We start from the raw sequence: 19152 nt of genomic DNA, 5'->3' as shown, positions 1-19152 counted from the left end.
AATTTTACAAGTCATTTCTTCAATGATTTTTGGAAAAGGTTTTGGGTGAAATAGACATTCATAATAGTGTGAAACTAAACAAACTAATGTTGGACCCCACACGTCGTGCGTACATTTGGGGTGAGTACACATTGTGTTAATTTTATTTTATTTTTTTGTTTTGCCAAACATATTAAACTCAAAGAGCCAAACCACAAGCTGGACTGCATAAGAACATCACTGAGTGCCAGAAGATGCACATGTCTCTATAACATGACTAGTGTGTATCTGCAGATGTCAGAGATAAACCAGACCATGTATTTATAAATGTTTGTCAGTAAAAATAAATTACTAATGTTTTAAATATGTAAATTCATGTGTCACCTGCGACTGAATATATAAGAATTTTCACACCATCTATACTGTATTAATCCTCTATACTAACAATTAGACCTATATTTAAATGTAATTAGCACATATGGGTATTTTCATTTCAAAATCATCTATGGTATGTGCATAACTATAATAATGCCTGAGCAAAAAATATACAAATGAACATCAAGAAAAAGAGTGACTTTCATAAAGGGGAACTTAGAGGAACTTCCTACAGAGAATGTAAAATTCACCACATTATGATTAGACTTGTCTTATAAGATCACTAAGTCACGAGACCGTAGAAGCCTCACATTCGTTTCCTCTGTTTGTTTTTTTTTCTCTTTATGAGACCCTTGGTGTGAGCGGTCATCACTCCTCCCTCACAGCAGCTCTCAAATAAAGGAGCAGCATCTGTTTTGCTCATATTCTGGACACAGAGCCTCGACCTGAGAGATGTGCTGAAGAGCTCGCAGACTGGATTAGACGATATTCTCACATCATAGCTATAATCCTACAGCTAACAGTGCAGTGCGAGAAATCAGATACAGAGCATGCAAAACATGCATGTGTGAAAAATGTTATGCTTCAGGTAGGTCTATCTATCTATCTATCTATCTGTCTGTCTGTCTATCTATCTATCTATCTATCTGTCTGCCCATCTATCTATCTATCTATCTATCAACCGCTCTGTCTGTCTGTCTGTCTGTCTGTCTGCCTACCTATCTATCTATCTATCTATCTATCTATCTATCTATCTATCACTCTGTCTGTCTGTCTGTCTGCCTATCTATCTATCTATCTATCTATCTATCTGTCTGCCCATCTATCTATCTATCTATCTATCGCTCTGTCTGTCTGCCCATCTATCTGTCTATCTATCTATCTATCTATCTATCAACCGCTCTGTCTGTCTGTCTGTCTGCCTATCTATATCTATCTATCTATCTATCTATCTATCTGTCTGTCTGTCTGTCTGCCTATCTCTATCTATCTATCTATCTATCTATCTATCTATCTATCTATCTATCTATCTGTCTGTCTGCCTATCTATCTATCTATCTATCTATCTATCTATCCTGTTTCCCACCTCTAGCATATGAATTTAATTACATAAATGTTCGTGATTAATTAAATTGAATATTTTTCTGATAATGTATAGATCTGTCACTCTTTAAGTTACTATAAAGCTGTATTTGTTAATCAAAATAATATTATTATTATAATTATTTATCTACCTTTCTCCCCAAATACATAAAGATACAGTTTATACAGTACATAAAGATACAGTAGCTATATCTGAAATAAAAACACACTCAGCCGTTTGATGGTGTAATGAGACAGTACCCTGAACACCCACAGTAGTAGACCAGCAAGATCCGCGGTTACGTCCCAAATCGCACTCTAGTGCACTAAATAGTTGTTGGAAATTGTTTACTTGGGGTAGATAAACTGTACAGTATAGTGCCGTAGTATTCAGATTATAACGTACCTTTAATTTTTAAACAAAGTCCCCGCCCCTTCTCCCTGTCACCTTCAGCAGCTTTGATACACGCGTTCTTGGATTGGTCGAAATTAGAAATGTGTTCGGAATGCGCCTCCTGTCATCTGATTGGCTTACACGCACCCACACAAAAAGTGGCCCCGCCCACTCAGTGTCTCAACGTCTCCGTTTAGAGGAAGTAAGTAGCTGACTAGCCATGCTAGGGGTATTTCATCTCCTCCGCCCTGAATAGTGATATCTGCGTTCGGGTGCTGATATATTATAAATATATATATATATATGGCCAACAGAATTCGTCATTTTATCTTTATTGTTGGTGTTCCCTCTATTTTGTAAACATTCCGCCGAAAAAGAGAAGACGGTTTAACCCTTTTCCTGGGAATTTCTCTCGGGTGAGTAAGCTAAGCTAACACACAGCTAGCGCTCGTAGGTGGAAATTAAGCTGTATTACTTCCTGTATTTGTCGCACGAGTTGCCGGAAAATTAAAAAAAAATGTTTATAATGTATGAATTCAGTTATTTAAATATAATATAAACAAGCATATGCATACATTACAGTTTAATATATTGTATTATTTAAGGTGTGTATCTAGCTACCTATCTTAGCGGTCACCGAGTTCTTAGTGAGTAACATTAACACTGTTAATACTAACTAACACGATAACTAATTGGTTAGTTATATGGCTAGTTAACTTTACTTAGAATTTAGGTGTAAAATTCTGTTTAACAGGCTGGTTAAATTTAAACGTTGTCCTTCCTGTCAGACTCATAAATTTGGCGGATGTCTTTATATCCGGTCCGCACAGTGGCGCGTGCCCTTGTGCACCAATAACATACAAAGTACAAATGCATTAGCTTGAGTTACTGTAAATGACACTTGTGTCTTTTGGGCATTTTACTTCATTACTTTATTACTTTATTATTATTGTTGTTGTTGTTTACAGTCATTAGCCACTAGGACATGATAGGAACATGTTTACATCTGCTCCTTCATTCAGCAGTGTAATGTATAAAGTGATGCAGATGCAGGTCTTCAGTTAATGTTCACATCAGACATTGAAGCCTCTCCTGGTCTTTTTCCAATCTTTAACGGTCCAGTTTCAGTGAGTCCTTGGCTGACAGGAGTGAAACCCGATGTGTTGTTCTGCATTTGTAGCCCATCCACCTCGAGGCTGTGCATGTTGTGCATTGAGATGCTTTTCTGCTCACCACGGCTGTAAAGAGTAGTTATTTGAGTTACTGTAGCCTTCTTGTCAGCTCTAACCAGTCTGGCCATTCTCTTCAGACGTCTCTCATCAACCAGGCGTTTATGCTCCCTGGATGTTTTTTTTTGTTTTTCACGTAATTTTAGGATTGTCGTGAACGAAAATCTCTTTCCTGAAAATACTCAAACCAGCGTGTCTGGCACCAACAACTGCGCCACGGTTAAAGTTAATGAGAGCACTTTTTTCCCCCCGCATTCTGATGTTAGATGTGAACACTAACTGAATACTTGTGTCTGGATGATTTTCTGCATTGCACTGCTGTCCCATGATTCCCTGAATTGCATGAATGAGCAGGTGTACTGATGTTCCTATTAAAGTGGCCCATTAAACTTTATCCATAATGCTGTTAATATTTGCTGGAGCAGCTTAAATTTCTTTTTAGATTTATATATGCTCAGTCAGTGTTTGTTTAGTAGTGGGTGCTGTATTATCTTCTGCAGATAAGTTTTAATTTTTGGAGATCTTCCCATGTTAGTAACCCGAGATTGCTGTTGAGTGCAAAAGTTTGTATCCCAGAGAAAATTTAAATTTTACTTCTTTTTCTTGGGGCAAGGTGAGATCTGGGTGTATTCTGCCACGCAATCCAAAACATAAAGCAAATTCAACAGCTCAGGACTGATTATGAACGGGTATCAGGGTTGTTTCTGGCCTAAGACATTGGATCTGTAATGGATTGGTTTTGACATGTTTTCCTCTCTGTTCTACTGATAAATTTTATTCAATACACCATCTTACAACATGCCTCCATTGCAACAACAGAAGCTTGCACAGTCAGCTTACTGGATGATGTTTATATTGGATTAGTCTCAGATATCAGCTGAGAGACAGTCACATAGGATGGATGTGTTCCTATCATAAAATGTTTTGCTGTGAACTTCTTGTTCTCCAAATCTTGTTTGAAGAATGGCTTATGTGACACGTGGCATAGTTACTACATAAGTTACTACATATTGACAAACCTTTGAACTGATCCCATTGCTTTGTTCCTCTCTAGTAATACCTTTTGATAGATAGATAGATAGTAAGTACACTATTTGGCCATCATATATGAAACCTTGAGTGTGTTGCATAAGTATTCACCCTCTTCAGCTTATCAGCGTTTTATAGTGTTGAACTGAAATGGATGTAATTGGACTTAGATGTCAATGTAATCAGTATAGTTGTGGAAAAGTGTACAAATATAACTTGTGATTGCATAATTCTACGTAACCTTGTTGCTAAGAAACCCCTAAAGTAGTTGCCATCAACAGTCACATAATTATTTGAATGGAGTAAAGCGTCGCGTGATCTGAATATAAATAAACTTCTAATAAATGTGTAAATTATTTTGCATGTTTTTTAAAATAATAATTCAAGGGGGTGAATACTTGTGCACTTATTTACCAAACTAAATATCTTGTTTCTTAGCATAATGTTTTGCATTCATTTTGTTCTAAGAGTATGCAGATACCCTTATCATGGTATGACTTTTTGTATTTGTTGTGTTTCTTGCAGCTGCTTGTGACTCTTCAGACCTGCACAGGAGCAGTTGTGTGCCGTGAGCAGTTGGACTTCAACGCTGAGCCCCCTTGGGATCCTAGCTGATAACAGGAGGGGTCTGGCTTTCGACCTCACTCTGTAAGTCTAAACTAGAGTGACAGCGCTGCTGGGCGTCACACTGACAAGCCCAGTGATTCATATAATGAGCTTGTTTGTGTACCATGGCATCTTCCACCCATATTTTTCAAACCACCTTCAATAAGAATGCAGATGTCGTGCAGTTAGATGCTGGTAAACATACACATCACTACATACCACACGTAGCAAAGCTATTTGAATCAATTATCTTTGAAGTATTTAAACTGTTTTTTTTTTGTTTTTTTTTAAACACAGTAGCATTAATAACCACTAAATGGGTCAATTATGTTAACGAACATAATGTATATATTTTACATATATCTTGCGTGTGAAGTCATCACGTCGTCCTGTTTTCAGTTCACGTCAAAGGTGCTGGGAGTCGATCTTAAAAACAGTCAACTCCCTGATTCCAAGCACTGAAAATTAAGAATCGACACCAAAGCTTTGGAGTCGACACTGAAAATGGTTCGCCTCTTGCGAATCAACTTTAATTCATTTCAACTCATGCGAATTTCAGGTCAACTTCTCAGTGTTTTGGTTAGTGGACAGTGAGTGGATTTTGGCGTTTATTATAAATTTGATTGGTTATAATTGAACAAATTAGGGCTTGTAATTCAGGTATTACCCTCTACTGTTGCTCTATTGATCACACGATATGTAGTCTTATAATCAGTTAAAATGGCTGAAACACACATTTATGCCGAAATGTACTGTTCTTACACACATTAGCTGTGTGAAGGCATGCACTATAACCCACGGCACTGATTTGGTTACAACATTGTCGTGTCCTAATGCTAACAACAGCCTGCTCTGTACACCTGCACAAGCCAGAAGCCAACACACACACACGAACACATCGTGCTAAGCATGCTGGGATTCCAGCTGCCCTAATAACAAAAGCACAAAACAAACCACAAGTCACAGAACACAGCACACATCACTGTATATCAGTTCACAAGAGTTCATTTTCTAGGCACTGAATTACAAAGAGATATCTCGCTCAACAAATTCTCTAATGCTGCTGTAATGTTTCGTGAGTATAAGCCTCACCACATACGCTCTATCTTATAGAATAAAAACATATAAACATGGATATGGTGATGCCTTCTGTTTATTTAACATTTATGGAAGGAGTCTCCAGTGTAAGAGCTTGTTCACAGTAAGGCTTCTGCCACTGGAAAGTTCGCACTTTACATGAAATGCTGATTAAATGCCTTTGTCTTATTAAATACAAGAAAGAGTAAAGAAAAAGAGGTGAGTGAGGAAGTGACAGTTTATAGCTCCTGTAATGTAAGTGATAACAGGAACTTGTTTTATGAATGTTGAATGTAACTATAAATGGATAAAAAATGTTGATAAAATAAATTGTAATTCTGTGCAAATTGCTGTGGTAAAAGAATAAAACACTTTGGGATGTGCTATTACAGGAAAATTATTAACTTCAGCGTGGCAAAATGTAACTCTGCTTTGTATCAGGAAGGAAGTCACACCACCCCCGTCATTACTTTCCAGACAGCACACCCCATCGTGTTTTATTCCTTACTTAATGTTCGATGCTTCGAAAACAGCCCAATGAAGAGCTTACTTTTTATTTATTTTACTTTGCTGTCTTTTCTACAATGCTGAGTTTAATAGATGTGTAATAACATGAAATAAGTCTGTAAGTCTACCCTTATGAAAAACAACAATATATAGCAGTGTTTAATGCTCAAACTTCATAAGTCACTTTATAAATGTTTTGTGTTTCTGATCACTGCTGATTATATTGCTAATTTACATAAACATTATGTAGGATTTATCACCAAGCTAACAGTAGTGTGCCTTCTCATAATCTTCATATAAATGCTGAAGTTTTGTGCCTACCATAGAAAGGCTAATGATGGGTTTTTGTTTTTGATTTTTAATTTTTTAAAATTTATTTATTATTTTAATTTCCCCCAGTGGATATCGCTAGGACCCAGGAGCTGTGAGGGCTTTGCTAAATAGGTGACCTGCTTTATGACTGTGTTGTCCCGTGCTTGTGGATGAGGATGAAGGCGACGCTGGATGAATTGCTCTGTTCTGTCGAGCTGCTTGAAGGAGACACTGCTGTCCTTGATGTGATCAAGAAACACATCTCTGACCAAACTCAAGTGAGTCCTGAGGGACAGACTGACGGGATGGGTTAATGTGTCATTTTTAAACAGCTACAGCTTTGCTGTTTTTGATGTACACATGGTATTAAATTTCTGTATTTCAGTAAAGAATTACAAAAAGCAAAATTTGGGTTACTGGTTGCTCAAAACTCTATTTTTGAGTAATTGTTTTATTGACTGTCTGTTATTTGCCTAGTTGTTTTATTGAACATCCAAAAAATGAGAGAAAACCAAGATGAACATATGATAAAGCACAAATCAAACTAAACTGACAGCTCTCTGGGTGGGCGTGGCCTAATATTCTAATCAGCACAGTCTGCTCCGTACACTGCACTGTGTATTGTGCCTATAAGATCAACATTTGCCTCATTAAAAAGCAACCAATTTGGGTTTATCAGGGAGTTAAAGCAGATGATTAAGTGTGTTCATTTCTCCTTTAGACACAAAAGAGTGCGTTCTTTGTGGCGGATCTGGGTGCCATCATTTGGCAGCAGATCCGATTGAAATCTCACATGGACCAGGTTCGACCTTTCTACGACGTGAAGTGTAACAGCAGTGCTGTGGTGGTTGAGATCCTGGCTGCACTGGGAACCGGCTTTGTTTGCTCCAGCAAGGTAAAGTTGACTTTTGTCATGTCTCCTTTAGGTCACAGGAGTCAGACAACTGCTTTATGACTTGAACTGAGATAATTAATGACGTCCAGTCACCATGGTGTCCTTGAGTGAGGCGTTCGGGGCGTTCAGAGAAGTGTGCTTGCTAATCAGTAGTCTCTACAAAAAGCACATACAAATTAATATGACTTCTAGCTCCATGTTACAGGTGAATGTTTATGAACACTCAAACACTCAAACAAGGCTTCTTAGGACAAATTCTGTGTGACTGACATCCTGTTTAAGAACACTAGCTAGGATTTGGGACAGAGCCTTAGCAGGGCTCCACACTAACTTTTTACCTTTACTTTATATATTTTACAGGCACAGAGTATAAACGCAAACAACATTATCCTGAAAATGTTCCAAAACACATTTTATATATATCATCCCGTACCCTTTTTTTACTGTCCCCAGGAAGACGGGATGTTAGTCTGGAGCCCTGCTTAGTCTCAGGTCGGTTGAAATTAACATAAATAAACATAAATTAGGTCCCACAGTACATCATCATGCTTTCTACAAGCATTTAAATGACATTAAGCAGTGAAGCGAGGAATCCAGGAATTCACTTATACTTGTAAGCATACTCCTTGTTTTAGATACTCTTCCTGTTATTCAGTAAAAAAAAAAAATCCCCACAAGAATTTGAGTCACTATTTACCTAAAACTGTCATTGACTTCCCAATTAAAATAAAATTTGCATCTCATCTTCCACATCAAGGCCTTGGTAATATAGCGTAAAATGTTAAAAAATGTTTGTATGACAACACCTAGAAATGTTTGAATAGAAAAAAACCAAGATGGAAGTATGGTAAAGCACAGCTAAACAGATCTTAGAAATCTCTAGGTGGGTGTGGCCTAATATTTGTTTTTCCGCAGCACGAGTTGGAGTTGGTGAAGAGCTTCGGTGTCCCAGCTCAAGATGTCATCCTGGGTGGAGCCTGCAAGCAACTGTCGCTCATTAAATATGCTGCTAAACATGGCGTCCGGCTGCTGGTGTGCGACAACGAGGCTGAGATGAGGAAGATCGCTCGCTGCCACCCAAATGCAAAGTAAGAATCCAGGTGCACCATTGTCATGTTAATTGAGTAAATGTTCCTCAGTGGCAGGCTTTATGTAGGTAACAGCTACAGTATTACAAGAATCATCTTTTGGCCCTCGAGTAATTTCTTTGCACTATACAGTGAAATAATACATGTTTTCATTTTGAAGAGGAATAAAACACTTGATGATGAGAGAGTATTTGAAAATAATCAAATTTGGAGTGGTAACAGTAACTTTGGTTCACGTTGGGTCACATCACACCACCCTGTCATTGATTATTTTCCTATATCAACATTCCTCTAAGTGTTTTTATTCCTTACCTAATGCAACCCAGGAGAGTTTTGTTACTAGTGATAATTTAGATGAGGGCATTTGTGCACAGTGAATATGCCCTGCATACATGCACATATACATAATGTTTTGAGACTTGTGATTTGCTTTTGTTTTTGTTCTGGGTAGTTATACTCCCAGCATGCTTAGCTCTGAATTCTGTGTGTTGGCTTTAGGCTGCTGCTGCAGGTGTACACAGCAGGCTGCTGCGACCACGAAGAGACGGCCATGCCGTTCGGCTGCACGCTGAAGGACTGCAGGCACCTGCTGGAGTGTGCAAAGGAGCTCGGCCTGAATGTAACTGGCGTCAAGTGAGTCCCACGCACGGATATTTTACGATGTTGAAGTGTATTTAGTGCCTGTATCCATTAATCGAGTCCAACTAAAGAGATATTTACATTTACATTTATTCAGTTAGCAGATGCTTTTATCCAAAGCGACTTACAAATGATGAACTACAAGCAAAGCGATATATCAAGCAGAGAACAATACAAGTAGTGCTACCATACAAGATTTTTAATTGAGTGCTAGAGGAGCAAAATGCACAGAGTAGAGGTGCAAGAGCCAGTGTTATTTATTTATTTATTTTAGTGGAGACAAGTTAGGAGTTATTTAAGTGTTTATGGAAGAGGTGTGTCTTGAGCCGTTTTTTGAAGATAGTGACGGATTCTGCTGTCCTGATTGAGGTTGGAAGTTCATTCCACCACTGAGGGACAGTCAGGTGGAAAGTTCTGGAAAGGGACCTCATGCCTCACTGATTAGCCATTAACAGGTTAATGTGCTGATATAAAAGATTCATATCATAATTCTTCAAAAGTGTATAATTTTAATGACCTTTTGAAAAGTTGAACAGATTTATGAGATTTGTCAAAAATAAGGCTCTTTTTTGAAGCAGTTGCCCTTGTTCTGCCTGTGCACATGCTGTCTACCTTAGGTGGCCTGTTCCCAAATTAAACAAACGAACAAAGTGATGATAATATGATCCTGTGCATGCTGAGTCATGATGCATTGTATAACTAATTGTTGCCACATGTCTGTGCATAGTAAGTGACAGATTTGTTTGTTTTCTGTTCCAGGTTCCATGTCCCCAGCTGCTGCGCTGAGCCCGAAGCCTTCAGTCATGCTGTGTCGGATGCACGCTGTGTGTTCGACATGGGGGTAAGTCAGCAGCACGTCTACAGTACCTCCAACCATTTTATCTTGCTCTGTGTACTTGATTTTGGAACGGATGCAAGTACATGTCTTACTTTAAAAGCCTGCCTCGTATATAATCGTGTTGTTTTTGGTTTGTAGGCGGAACTTGGATTTGCCATGAGTATCCTAGACATTGGTGGAGGCTTCGATGGAGTCGAGGCTCAGTTAGAAAAGGTAATGTGTATTTTAAAATCATGTTTACTCATTTGGTAGATGCTCCAGTTAGAAAGTTGAGTGGTTTGAGGTAAACCCTATAGAAAGTTGTAAGCGTCTAATTTTCTAAAACGCTCGTCTAACTGGCTCAGAGCTGCAGCACCATCTGCTGGACAAAAACTATTATATAAGGAATAAAACACTTGGGCGCATGTTGGAGGAAAATAATCAACGCCAGGGTAGCATGATACAGCCAGTCACTGTTACCACCATGAAGTTGATTATTTTCTTACAAAAGCACATCCTGTTAGTGTTTTATTGTTCTGATCCTATATAAAATGTTTTATTAATTAAAGAACACATGCTTTTTATCCACTTATAGTTGCACTTAATGTTGTGAAATGTCCATGAAGCAAGTTGGTTCCTGTTGTCACTTACATAAAGCAGATATATAAACAGTCATTACCTAATCAGCCTCTCTTTTATTCTCTCTCCATATTAATAAGACAAAAAGAAGGCTCGCACTACTGTTATAGAAAATTAATCAACACCTTCTGACCAATCAGAATCAGGAATACAACAGTGCTGTGGTATAAGATGTGGTATGCCACCTAAGGTTGTTTTCTTGATTTTTCTCTTCCGATGTTAATATTTCTAATTGCTATAAATTTCTAATGCTATAATGTGCATTGTGTATTTTTTTGTTGGTTTTGTAGGTTTGTTTTTTGAATTGGTTTGAATTGTTCTCCGATGCAGGTGAACAGAGCATTGAAACCCATGCTGGATGTGTACTTCCCTCAGTCAACGGGTGTGTCCGTCATCGCTGAACCTGGAGCCTACTATGTGTCTGCTGCTTTCTCACTGGCTGTGAGCATCATCTCAAAGAAAATGGCAGCTCAGGATGCCAAGCATCACGCACACGGTTGGTGCTGCACAAATTTAATTATAATCTTAATTTTTTTTTTTTTAAATAAATGTTTTAACTATTTGCACAGCATATTTTGTATGCTTTCCTCAAACAGGATAACTAATAGGCATATGTTTTTGTCCTCAGATACGCTGCCTGGAAACGATGAGCCGGAGTTCACGTACTTTCTGAACGATGGTGTGTTTGGCTCCTTTGCCTATAAACTGCTGGAAGAATCTGTTCCTGTTCCATCTTTACTCAAGGTGAAGCATTTTCATTTTCAGCTCTGACACACTGCCAATACCTAATCTTAAGTCTTATTCAGATTGGATTGGTTTTTTACACACACACAAATATATATATAATTTATTTTTTTTTTTTTTAACACGTCTCCTCATTGATAAAACTCTTGCATCTGGACAGCAATAAAATTACCAAAGGAGGCCTAGTGATTTAGAGACTTGTGACCTAGTGAGCCAGTATCAGAATGTATTTTTGATAGACTTCAAAGCACTTTTGTAAGTCGCTCTGGATAAGGGCGTCTGCCAAATGCCATAAATGAGGCATGAGTTTCTAGGATGTTGTATTTTTTACAAACCTCTATGTTTGCTTCACGTGGTCACATGAACAACATGGTGTCCAAGTGGTCAGCGAGGCACCGGAGTAGAGAAGAGACGTTGGCTTGTTTCAGTTTGGGGCGAACAAGAGTCCCAGTAACAGTTTGAAAATACAATACATCAATAATCACAAAGTATACGAGAAGCATCCATTTCTCGTTTCGTGAATTGGGAAGTGTTTAATATCGGCAGGGTCACTGATACGAACGCTACGAGATTGAATATGGCAAGTATTTTTTTCCAATGTGTGCTGACCTCTGCATAGAAAATCATGAACATGTGTACCTGGACGGGACTCAAATCAGACTACTAAAGAGTTTGGTGAAAAACAGTAGGTAATTGGGCCTGTAATTTTCTTAGAGGAGGCCTGAGGAAAAACACCGATATGGCCAATCCAGGTGGGAATAGTCACAGAGGGGTGCATGTAAAATAGGAAACTACCCCAGAACCCCATGTAAATTTAATCTTTTCTACCCAATTTGGTCACCTGCCTATTCATCCCACCAGCCAGCTGTTCCCCATCATACAACAGCTACCAATCATGGAGGGTGAAGGCTAACTCGGGTTTCCTGAAAGACATGTGAAGCGAGCCAACCACATCTTTTCAACCTGCAGCTCATGCTGCATCACAGGGCAGCATAACACACGTGGAGGAAAGTGCTATCTGCCCTCTTCTGCATACATGAGCTTACAGATTGTCTAGTGTCCCTGTGATTGACAGGGGAGAGAGAGTATGCCATCCATACCACTCAGAGAGCACAACCAATTTTGGATGGTTGTGGCATCGCCAGCTTTTCTTGGCAGCTCCCCATCTTCCATTTTAAGAATCACCCACTTGAATACAATTCCCAAGTTGTCCCAATAATCATTCCCTGGCTTTCCATATATTATGGTTCGATCATGTGTTAGGAAATGCCCACATTTGATTACATAATCCGTCGTGTCTGAAATGAGTGGAAATGTTCAGTGGAGAACTGGCGCAGCCCAAACTATCTCCATGTCAGTTCTCACTAACCCATCCTATCTGCACAAGGAAACTGATTGGCAGTGTTTTGTTGGTTGTCTTGCTGTAGGAGATCTCTGCTGAGGAGCCACTCTTCTCCAGCAGTCTGTGGGGAAGCTCGAACGATGGTCTGGACCAGGTGCTGGAGTCCTGTCTTCTCCCAGAGCTCAGTGTTGGAGACTGGCTAGTGTTTAACCACACCGGAGCCAACAGTCTCGGGGTGATGGGAGAACCCACGCCGCCCGTACACTACATCATCTCTGCGCAAGACTGGTAAGGGCGTTCAGTATTAGGGTTTTAAACGCTCAAATGTAGCCGTCTAATGTATCGATGTCATCTGTTTCCTATAGCCATTTACTGTAGTCACACCCTTTCTGTGTCATTCTGCAACACTCTATGTAGTGAGTGTGTATAGTTTTGAAAAAAAAAACCAAACTATGATTTTATATGGAATTAAACTCTATACAACCCGTTTTATTTATGCAGGTACGAGATTCAAAACTATGGCATCACACTGGACACAGCCCTGAAGAACTTCTCCCTGGTCCCATGTTTTCAGAAGCCCAGTCTGAGCGAGAGCGCCATCTCCACTCCGGCTTAGCGAAGCAAAGCTGCTCTGGGGCTACAGCAGCCTCACTGGCTAATTTAATTAAAAAACGAACCTTCTGGACTCTTCTGGGACCAGAATACAATGAGCAAGGTTTCGGAAAGGTTATTGGATCAAGAAGAAATGCATTTACGGTCATGTATATTGTCACAATTGGGTTTAGTCATTTGCGGGATTGATGGTTAGTGCTGTTTACAAACCTGCTAGAGTATTTAATTCAGTTTTATAAATATATACAAACACACATATATGTAATAATATTTCCTTCAAGACGATGTTGGGTGTTATTTATTGAACACGAAGCCTCATACCTTTTTTTTTTTTTTTTTTTTTTTTTTTTTTTTTTAAAAAAGAACCATGTATTTATGATGCTGGTGTTTGAGAAGTCAGCAGGTGGCAGTGCAGCTCTGCCGCTGTGAAGTCTGATATTTTTAGAGTTATTTGAGTCCAGCTCTGTTCTGCTACTGTTCTTAATGCACATGTGGTAAATTTTTTTTTTAATTTCCTCTTACCATTTCCTCTTAGTTGATTTTCTTGCTGCCATCTTAAAAATGTTCATCTACTTAACAAACATATGTAAAGTTTCATAGATGGCCACCTTAGAAACATGAGTAAACATCTAGAAGGAGTAAGAGCTGACGAGGCTGACTAAATCCTCTATATATCGCTATGTTAAGGCTGGGATAACACTGCTGTCTACTTCTGACAGCTAGTAACTCCTTGCAATTTAGCATGGAGATTCACAAAGAGATTGCTACACTCTCCTCTGCTTGTGCTGCAGTTGCGCTGGATAAGTGTTTGTCAAAAGCAATATCGGAACACAGATGGTTAGTGGGAAAATATTATTTTCTCACGTCCTATCCATGAAGTGTTAGGAATTTGGAGAGCTATGATGCTGTGAAAATGACTCACTGCAAAGTTTTTATCGTAATAGAACTGCAATATTGAATACAATTGCATGGCTTCATTTTAGTAGCGTGGCAAAGCAGATGAATTCCCCCTTATCGTCCTGTTTTCTATGTGAAGCTTCTAGGCATGTGCTGATTCTAAATTTTCATATCGCCGTAATCACTCAAAGCCATATTTGTGTGAACATTAGATCTCAAATCTTAATGTAGTTGATGAGTGGAAAAATAAAAACAGGCTTGGTGTCAGACATGTGCTTCTTTAAGGCAAGTTCGCGTTAAAAAGTGTATCTTTCATTCCTCAGATCTACAGCTGCAGAACTAACACCAACATGGGGAAGTGGAGTTAATGAAATTATGCAGTTTATCCACTGACCCACTGCATCCTGTTTTTAAGTCAACTGAATTACAGCTGGCACTGAGAAGTTTAATGCCCCTCTGTACAACAGTGTCAATGAACTATGAGGGATGGAAATAGTTTTCCTGGAAATAATTCACTGTTGCTGTTTCTGCTGGTCAGAATCAGTGTTTATTTATTACTTGTGCTGTGCTGACATGTCATCTCCAATGTTGACTGTTTTTTGACAGTTCTATGCTCAAGCTACCAAATAAATGTTGCTAAAAAAAAAAAAAAAGAAGGGAGCTTACAGCTAGAGAAAATTGTATACATTTCACTTTAGGCCCTTCTTGCAGTTAACAATATTCTCATGATCTAGTGCTAATTACCATGTTCTCATTTCACAGTGTTTAAACACATAAAAAACCTCATGCTGTGAAGGACTCTGCTTATGCTAGGGTGCTTGTTTCGGAATGAAACAGTCACAGTGACAATAGTTTTTTTCCAGTATCACGTGTTTGTGTGTTACATATTGAGACATGTCCAATTATCTGCACATGCCTAGAAGCTTTTGGTTGTATGTTGATGATGTATATGTGCCGTTTGAAGTGTGCTAAAGAAAGTGCTATATGGTTTCTGTAAGTGCTGTTGGAGTAGGTTGGTAACGTGGGGACGCGTGTAGAAGATGGACAAGCTTCCCGGTTTACTAAAACAAACTTGAGTGTCATTCAGATGTATTCGATTCCTCAGATGGAAATGTACATGTTGGTCTGTTTGGCATTACACTGTCAGTAAATGAGTGTACTTAAGTGTATGTTTATTTCTTTACGCTAACAAGGTCTATCAATGAATTAGAGCTTGGAATGCAGTTCAAACATCCGGACACATTCTGAAAATGTTTTGTCCAAGCCTGATCAAGGTTTAGATTGTGAATCCATCTACAGCCTGATAAATGCTGAGAAAAAATTAAACCTCCTTCCGTATCCAACTCTAACGATTATCTGCACCTGACTGATTAGAGCTAATATACTGTATAAAGTGCATTGTTGCCCACACCGAACTTGAAGAAAGTGCAGTAACCAATCCTAACATGAGCATCCATCCTCTTTCTTTGAGTCATTCCTTCAGACCCGTGGCTTAAGTGTGATGGGGAGGAGAGTTCGTGCTCCTGCACTGAAGCTGCCAGTCCGGCTGATTTGTGCCTGCCAGGCCGGAGCTCTCTTAGCCATATAATGGCGACGCTTGTGTTTGGCCAGGTGGTCGCTGCGTGTAAAGCGAAGGTGGCATGCGGGGCAGGTGAAGCGTTTCTCCCCTGTGTGAGTGCGTCGGTGCCGGGAGAGTTCATCTGAGCGGGAGAATCGCCATTCACAGCCCTCCCACTGACACCTAAACGGCTTCTCACCTGCGGATAGGAGGCAGGAACTTTAGGGAGATGTTGAGCAGTGATGCATGGAATGAGCTAGATTCCCTGTGCCATTAAAGGAATAGTCTAAAAATTAAAATTAATTTTACACAGTGCCGCTTTACCTTAAGTGTAGTCAGCCATGTTCGTTTGCTTTGTTAGTTATGCACTGGAACTACGAGGCTAAAATAGCTGACGAGTAATTAAAGTCTTGGTCTAAAGTCTCACCTAAAATTTTTGGCTGATCAAGTAACTTTTTTTTTTTTTTAAACCCTTAAAATAAAGTTAGCTGTATTTAATAACTAATTGTGTCTACTATTTATGTTTAGCTAACATACTTAGCTAACAGCTACTCACTAAAATGCTAGCTAACCAAGCAACTGTGACAGGCAACTGTGTTAGACTGGCATGTAATACCATGTGACCTTCATATAAGTAACTTGGGTAACCTTGTGAAGATTTCAGCCAGTAGCAAAGCATTTTTCATGTCATTAACAGTCACCAATCCACCCTAGTTGACTACAAAACATGAGATAAGAGAAATACATCAACAAAAATCAAATTTTGATCTTCAAGCCATTTAGTTGCCAGTTTAAGGAATCAGTGTCTTCCCAACTTAACAAGCATTTCAGATTTTTTTTTTTTTGCAAGCAATAGTTTTTGGAATAAAACACTTTTGGATGTGTTGTTATAGGAAAATAATCAACACTGTGGTGGTGTGATGCCATTATCCTAGAAGGAGCGCATTATTATAAATGTATAATTTTAATTACAGCTACTGCCAGAGCTGCTGCTATAGAAACTTAATCAGCACCTTCTGATCAATTGGATTTGACATTTCAGCAGCACTGTGTTATAACAAAAAATACCATGTTAGGAATTAAATCATGGGGAGAAAATGTCTTCCCTCACCTGTGTGCGTGCGCAGGTGTGCTTTCAGGTGGGAGCTTTTCAGATATGTTTTACCACAGTTAGCGTGGGTGCAGGTGTGGCAACGAAGCCGTGGCGGGTTCGTCGCTATGGGGCTGACGGCAGTGACCTTTGACCCTGCAGTCGTGACCACCAGAGGCTGTGTGTGTGACTTTGGAAGCACCAGTACCATGGTGGGAACATGAGAGGCCACTAAAACTGGGGGATTAACTGTGGATGGAGCTGGTGTGCTGATCAATGTACATGGAAGCATCTGGAACACTGCTACGGATGACGCAGTGGTGGGACAAGCCGGGAGTATCCTGAGAAAACCAGGAGGGGTTTTGGAGGCCGTGGTGAAGCAGCCAGAGCTCAGATTTTCAAGATTTACTTCAGAATCCCTGTCACTTGGGCCACTGCTGTGACTCTGGGTGGCGCTGATGGGGCAAGAGTCGGGGTCGGGGTTGAATGTCTCTGAAGAAGGAAGAGGCAGCGGATCAGACGTGTGACGAATCACACTGATGGCCTGGAACCGGGGTGCTTCACTCTGAATCGGTTCTGCAGATGGAGGGCTGTGTGCTGGCGACTTGCACTGTCGGGGCTGTTGAAGAGGAAGAAATATATAGTTTATCCAAAACTACACCATGTTCACTGTGTTCCTTTTGATGAGCCCTATTTAAGCACTGAGGTACTTTTTTTTTTTTTTTTTTTTTTTTTAAGAAACCCCAGTCAGTATCTGGTAAAAATAGTTATTAATGGGAGTGGTTTAATTCAATCTGGCAACCCTAACTCTGACAACCTGTATTAAAATAGTAGTGCGTAAGTTTTGAGTACTATTCTGACATACTATTTAGTAACAGTATGCGAGATTTGGACGCAGTGAACATATAGTTATGTAATATGAGTAATAGAAGAAAAAAAAAAACAATATTAGCGCGAAAGCGTTATTTATTAGCCAGAAAGCAGGTGTTTTCCAGTTACATTTTAAACATGCTAACAGGCTACTTACATCATTCAGGCTACTTACATCACGACGAGGTTCACTCAGTGTATCCATAACACTGAACTCTGAGGCCCTGGTTTATTTCTATATCTAGCAAATATCTAGCAAATATGAGTCAAAAATATACATCTAATATCCTACGTGTTAAATAAATTCTGATTCATGTAGCTGTTACATTAATCAAACTCATTTAGTCATTTCAAACATATGAGTGGGACACGGGTCCCATTTTGACCAATTACGATAAAGGAATTTACAGCGTTAGCCAATAAGAAGAGACTCGGCACGTGATCAGAGGCGTGAAACCGGCGTGATACACAGCATTCTATGAACGTGAAGCCGCGCGAGGACCACCCTAGCGTGAAAACCTCATCCATGACTGATCCGTGTTGCCAGATTGGGGGTTTTCCTCCTTTTTCCCGACCATTTTGTAGCCTAAAAATTGTTTCATATGTTTTTTTAATGTACAAGAAGCTAATAAATTTACCTCAGAACATTTAGACAATAAATGAATCATGTCAACAGGACCATCTGGAGCTGTGTGTTTCTACCAGGGAGGTATTTTTATATAGTTGTCCTGGGCTGAGGGAATGTGGAATAGAAAATACAATTTAAGCAATTAGATATATTTAAATAAAATAAATACTTAAGGACACAAATTACCATAGCTGTTTTCCAAGGATTCTTTCTTTCATATGATTCAATATTGTGAGATTTACTATCTTTAGGAGTTTGTACACTTTCAAAAGCCATCTTAAGCTGGAGAATTTAATCAGAAATGTCTTTGTCAGAAGTGTGACTGCTGCCACGACTCTAAAATCCACCAATGGAAGGACACGACACTCATGGAACACCATCAAATACGACAAATACAGCAATGGTGAAGTGTAACATTTCTGTTTATTCAACATAATATTCTGCATGAGCCTAGATAATGTGATTTTTGTTCTTTGCAGGTCATTAGAGGATCTTCATCGTATATTCTGACACGGAGAACATTTTTGACATGGGCCTGAGTGTCAAAATATGCCATAACAATTGAAACTGCTTTGTTTCTCACTAACATGTGAAGTTAGCTGACTAGCTTGACATGAACATGGTAGGTCCAAAGCCACAGAAGGGATCACTCAGGTTTAAACTCTCTATTATTAAAAGTGACATAAGCACTGTGTTAACAAATTTGACCCAAACTTCTAAATTCTATTTATATAACCACAAT

At 39.2% G+C, this 19152-nt stretch overlaps 2 protein-coding genes across 4 annotated transcripts; one reads left to right on the top strand and one right to left on the bottom strand.

The window, feature by feature from the left end:
- The first annotated feature begins 774 nt into the window (after positions 1-774).
- Positions 775-14009, top strand: azin1a (antizyme inhibitor 1a). 2 transcript variants are annotated; one of them, XM_026924262.3, is made up of 12 exons: positions 775-943; positions 4615-4737; positions 6679-6869; positions 7313-7486; positions 8402-8574; positions 9073-9207; positions 9973-10054; positions 10190-10264; positions 11000-11165; positions 11298-11413; positions 12841-13043; positions 13257-14009. In XM_026924262.3, exons 3-12 carry the CDS (start codon positions 6762-6764, stop codon positions 13369-13371), a joined length of 1347 nt encoding a protein of 448 aa, XP_026780063.2. In that variant the 5' UTR covers positions 775-943; positions 4615-4737; positions 6679-6761; the 3' UTR covers positions 13372-14009. The 2 variants fall into 2 exon arrangements, with proteins under 2 accessions (XP_026780063.2, XP_026780062.2); XM_026924261.3 differs by lacking the exon at positions 775-943 and adding an exon at positions 2022-2247.
- Positions 13727-18127, bottom strand: klf10 (Kruppel-like factor 10). Of its 2 annotated transcripts, none has more exons than XM_026924263.3 (3): positions 17940-18127; positions 16934-17531; positions 13727-16021 (listed from the first exon to the last, which is right to left on the bottom strand). In XM_026924263.3, the coding sequence occupies exons 1-3, from the start codon at positions 17985-17987 to the stop codon at positions 15744-15746; spliced, it is 924 nt and encodes a 307-aa protein (XP_026780064.1). In that variant the 5' UTR covers positions 17988-18127; the 3' UTR covers positions 13727-15743. The 2 variants fall into 2 exon arrangements, with proteins under 2 accessions (XP_026780064.1, XP_026780065.1); XM_026924264.3 differs by having other exon boundaries at positions 17958-18127.
- Between the last annotated feature and the right edge of the window lie 1025 nt (positions 18128-19152).

Source organism: Pangasianodon hypophthalmus, chromosome 22 (genome assembly GCF_027358585.1).
Source record: "Pangasianodon hypophthalmus isolate fPanHyp1 chromosome 22, fPanHyp1.pri, whole genome shotgun sequence".
Classification (NCBI taxonomy): Eukaryota; Metazoa; Chordata; class Actinopteri; order Siluriformes; family Pangasiidae; genus Pangasianodon; species Pangasianodon hypophthalmus.
The sequence above is the reverse complement of the archived record's forward strand: the minus strand, read 5'-3'. Positions and strand labels throughout refer to the sequence as shown.

What these genes read in the sequence shown, in the direction of transcription:
- klf10 (XM_026924263.3), bottom strand. Translation starts at nt 17,987, where the DNA reads ATGGATACACTGAGTGAACCTCGTCGTGATGTAAGTAGCCTGAATGAT. An exon ending in ATGTAAGTAGCCTGAATGAT is followed by an intron (nt 17,532 to 17,939) that starts GTAAGTAGCCTG and finishes CCTCTTCAACAG; the next exon opens with CCCCGACAGTGCAAGTCGCC. An exon ending in ACACCTGCGCACGCACACAG is followed by an intron (nt 16,022 to 16,933) that starts GTGAGGGAAGAC and finishes TCCTATCCGCAG; the next exon opens with GTGAGAAGCCGTTTAGGTGT.
- azin1a (XM_026924262.3), top strand. Translation starts at nt 6,762, where the DNA reads ATGAGGATGAAGGCGACGCTGGATGAATTGCTCTGTTCTGTCGAGCTG. An exon ending in TGCCAAGCATCACGCACACG is followed by an intron (nt 11,166 to 11,297) that starts GTTGGTGCTGCA and finishes TTTTGTCCTCAG; the next exon opens with ATACGCTGCCTGGAAACGAT. An exon ending in CTGTTCCATCTTTACTCAAG is followed by an intron (nt 11,414 to 12,840) that starts GTGAAGCATTTT and finishes GTCTTGCTGTAG; the next exon opens with GAGATCTCTGCTGAGGAGCC.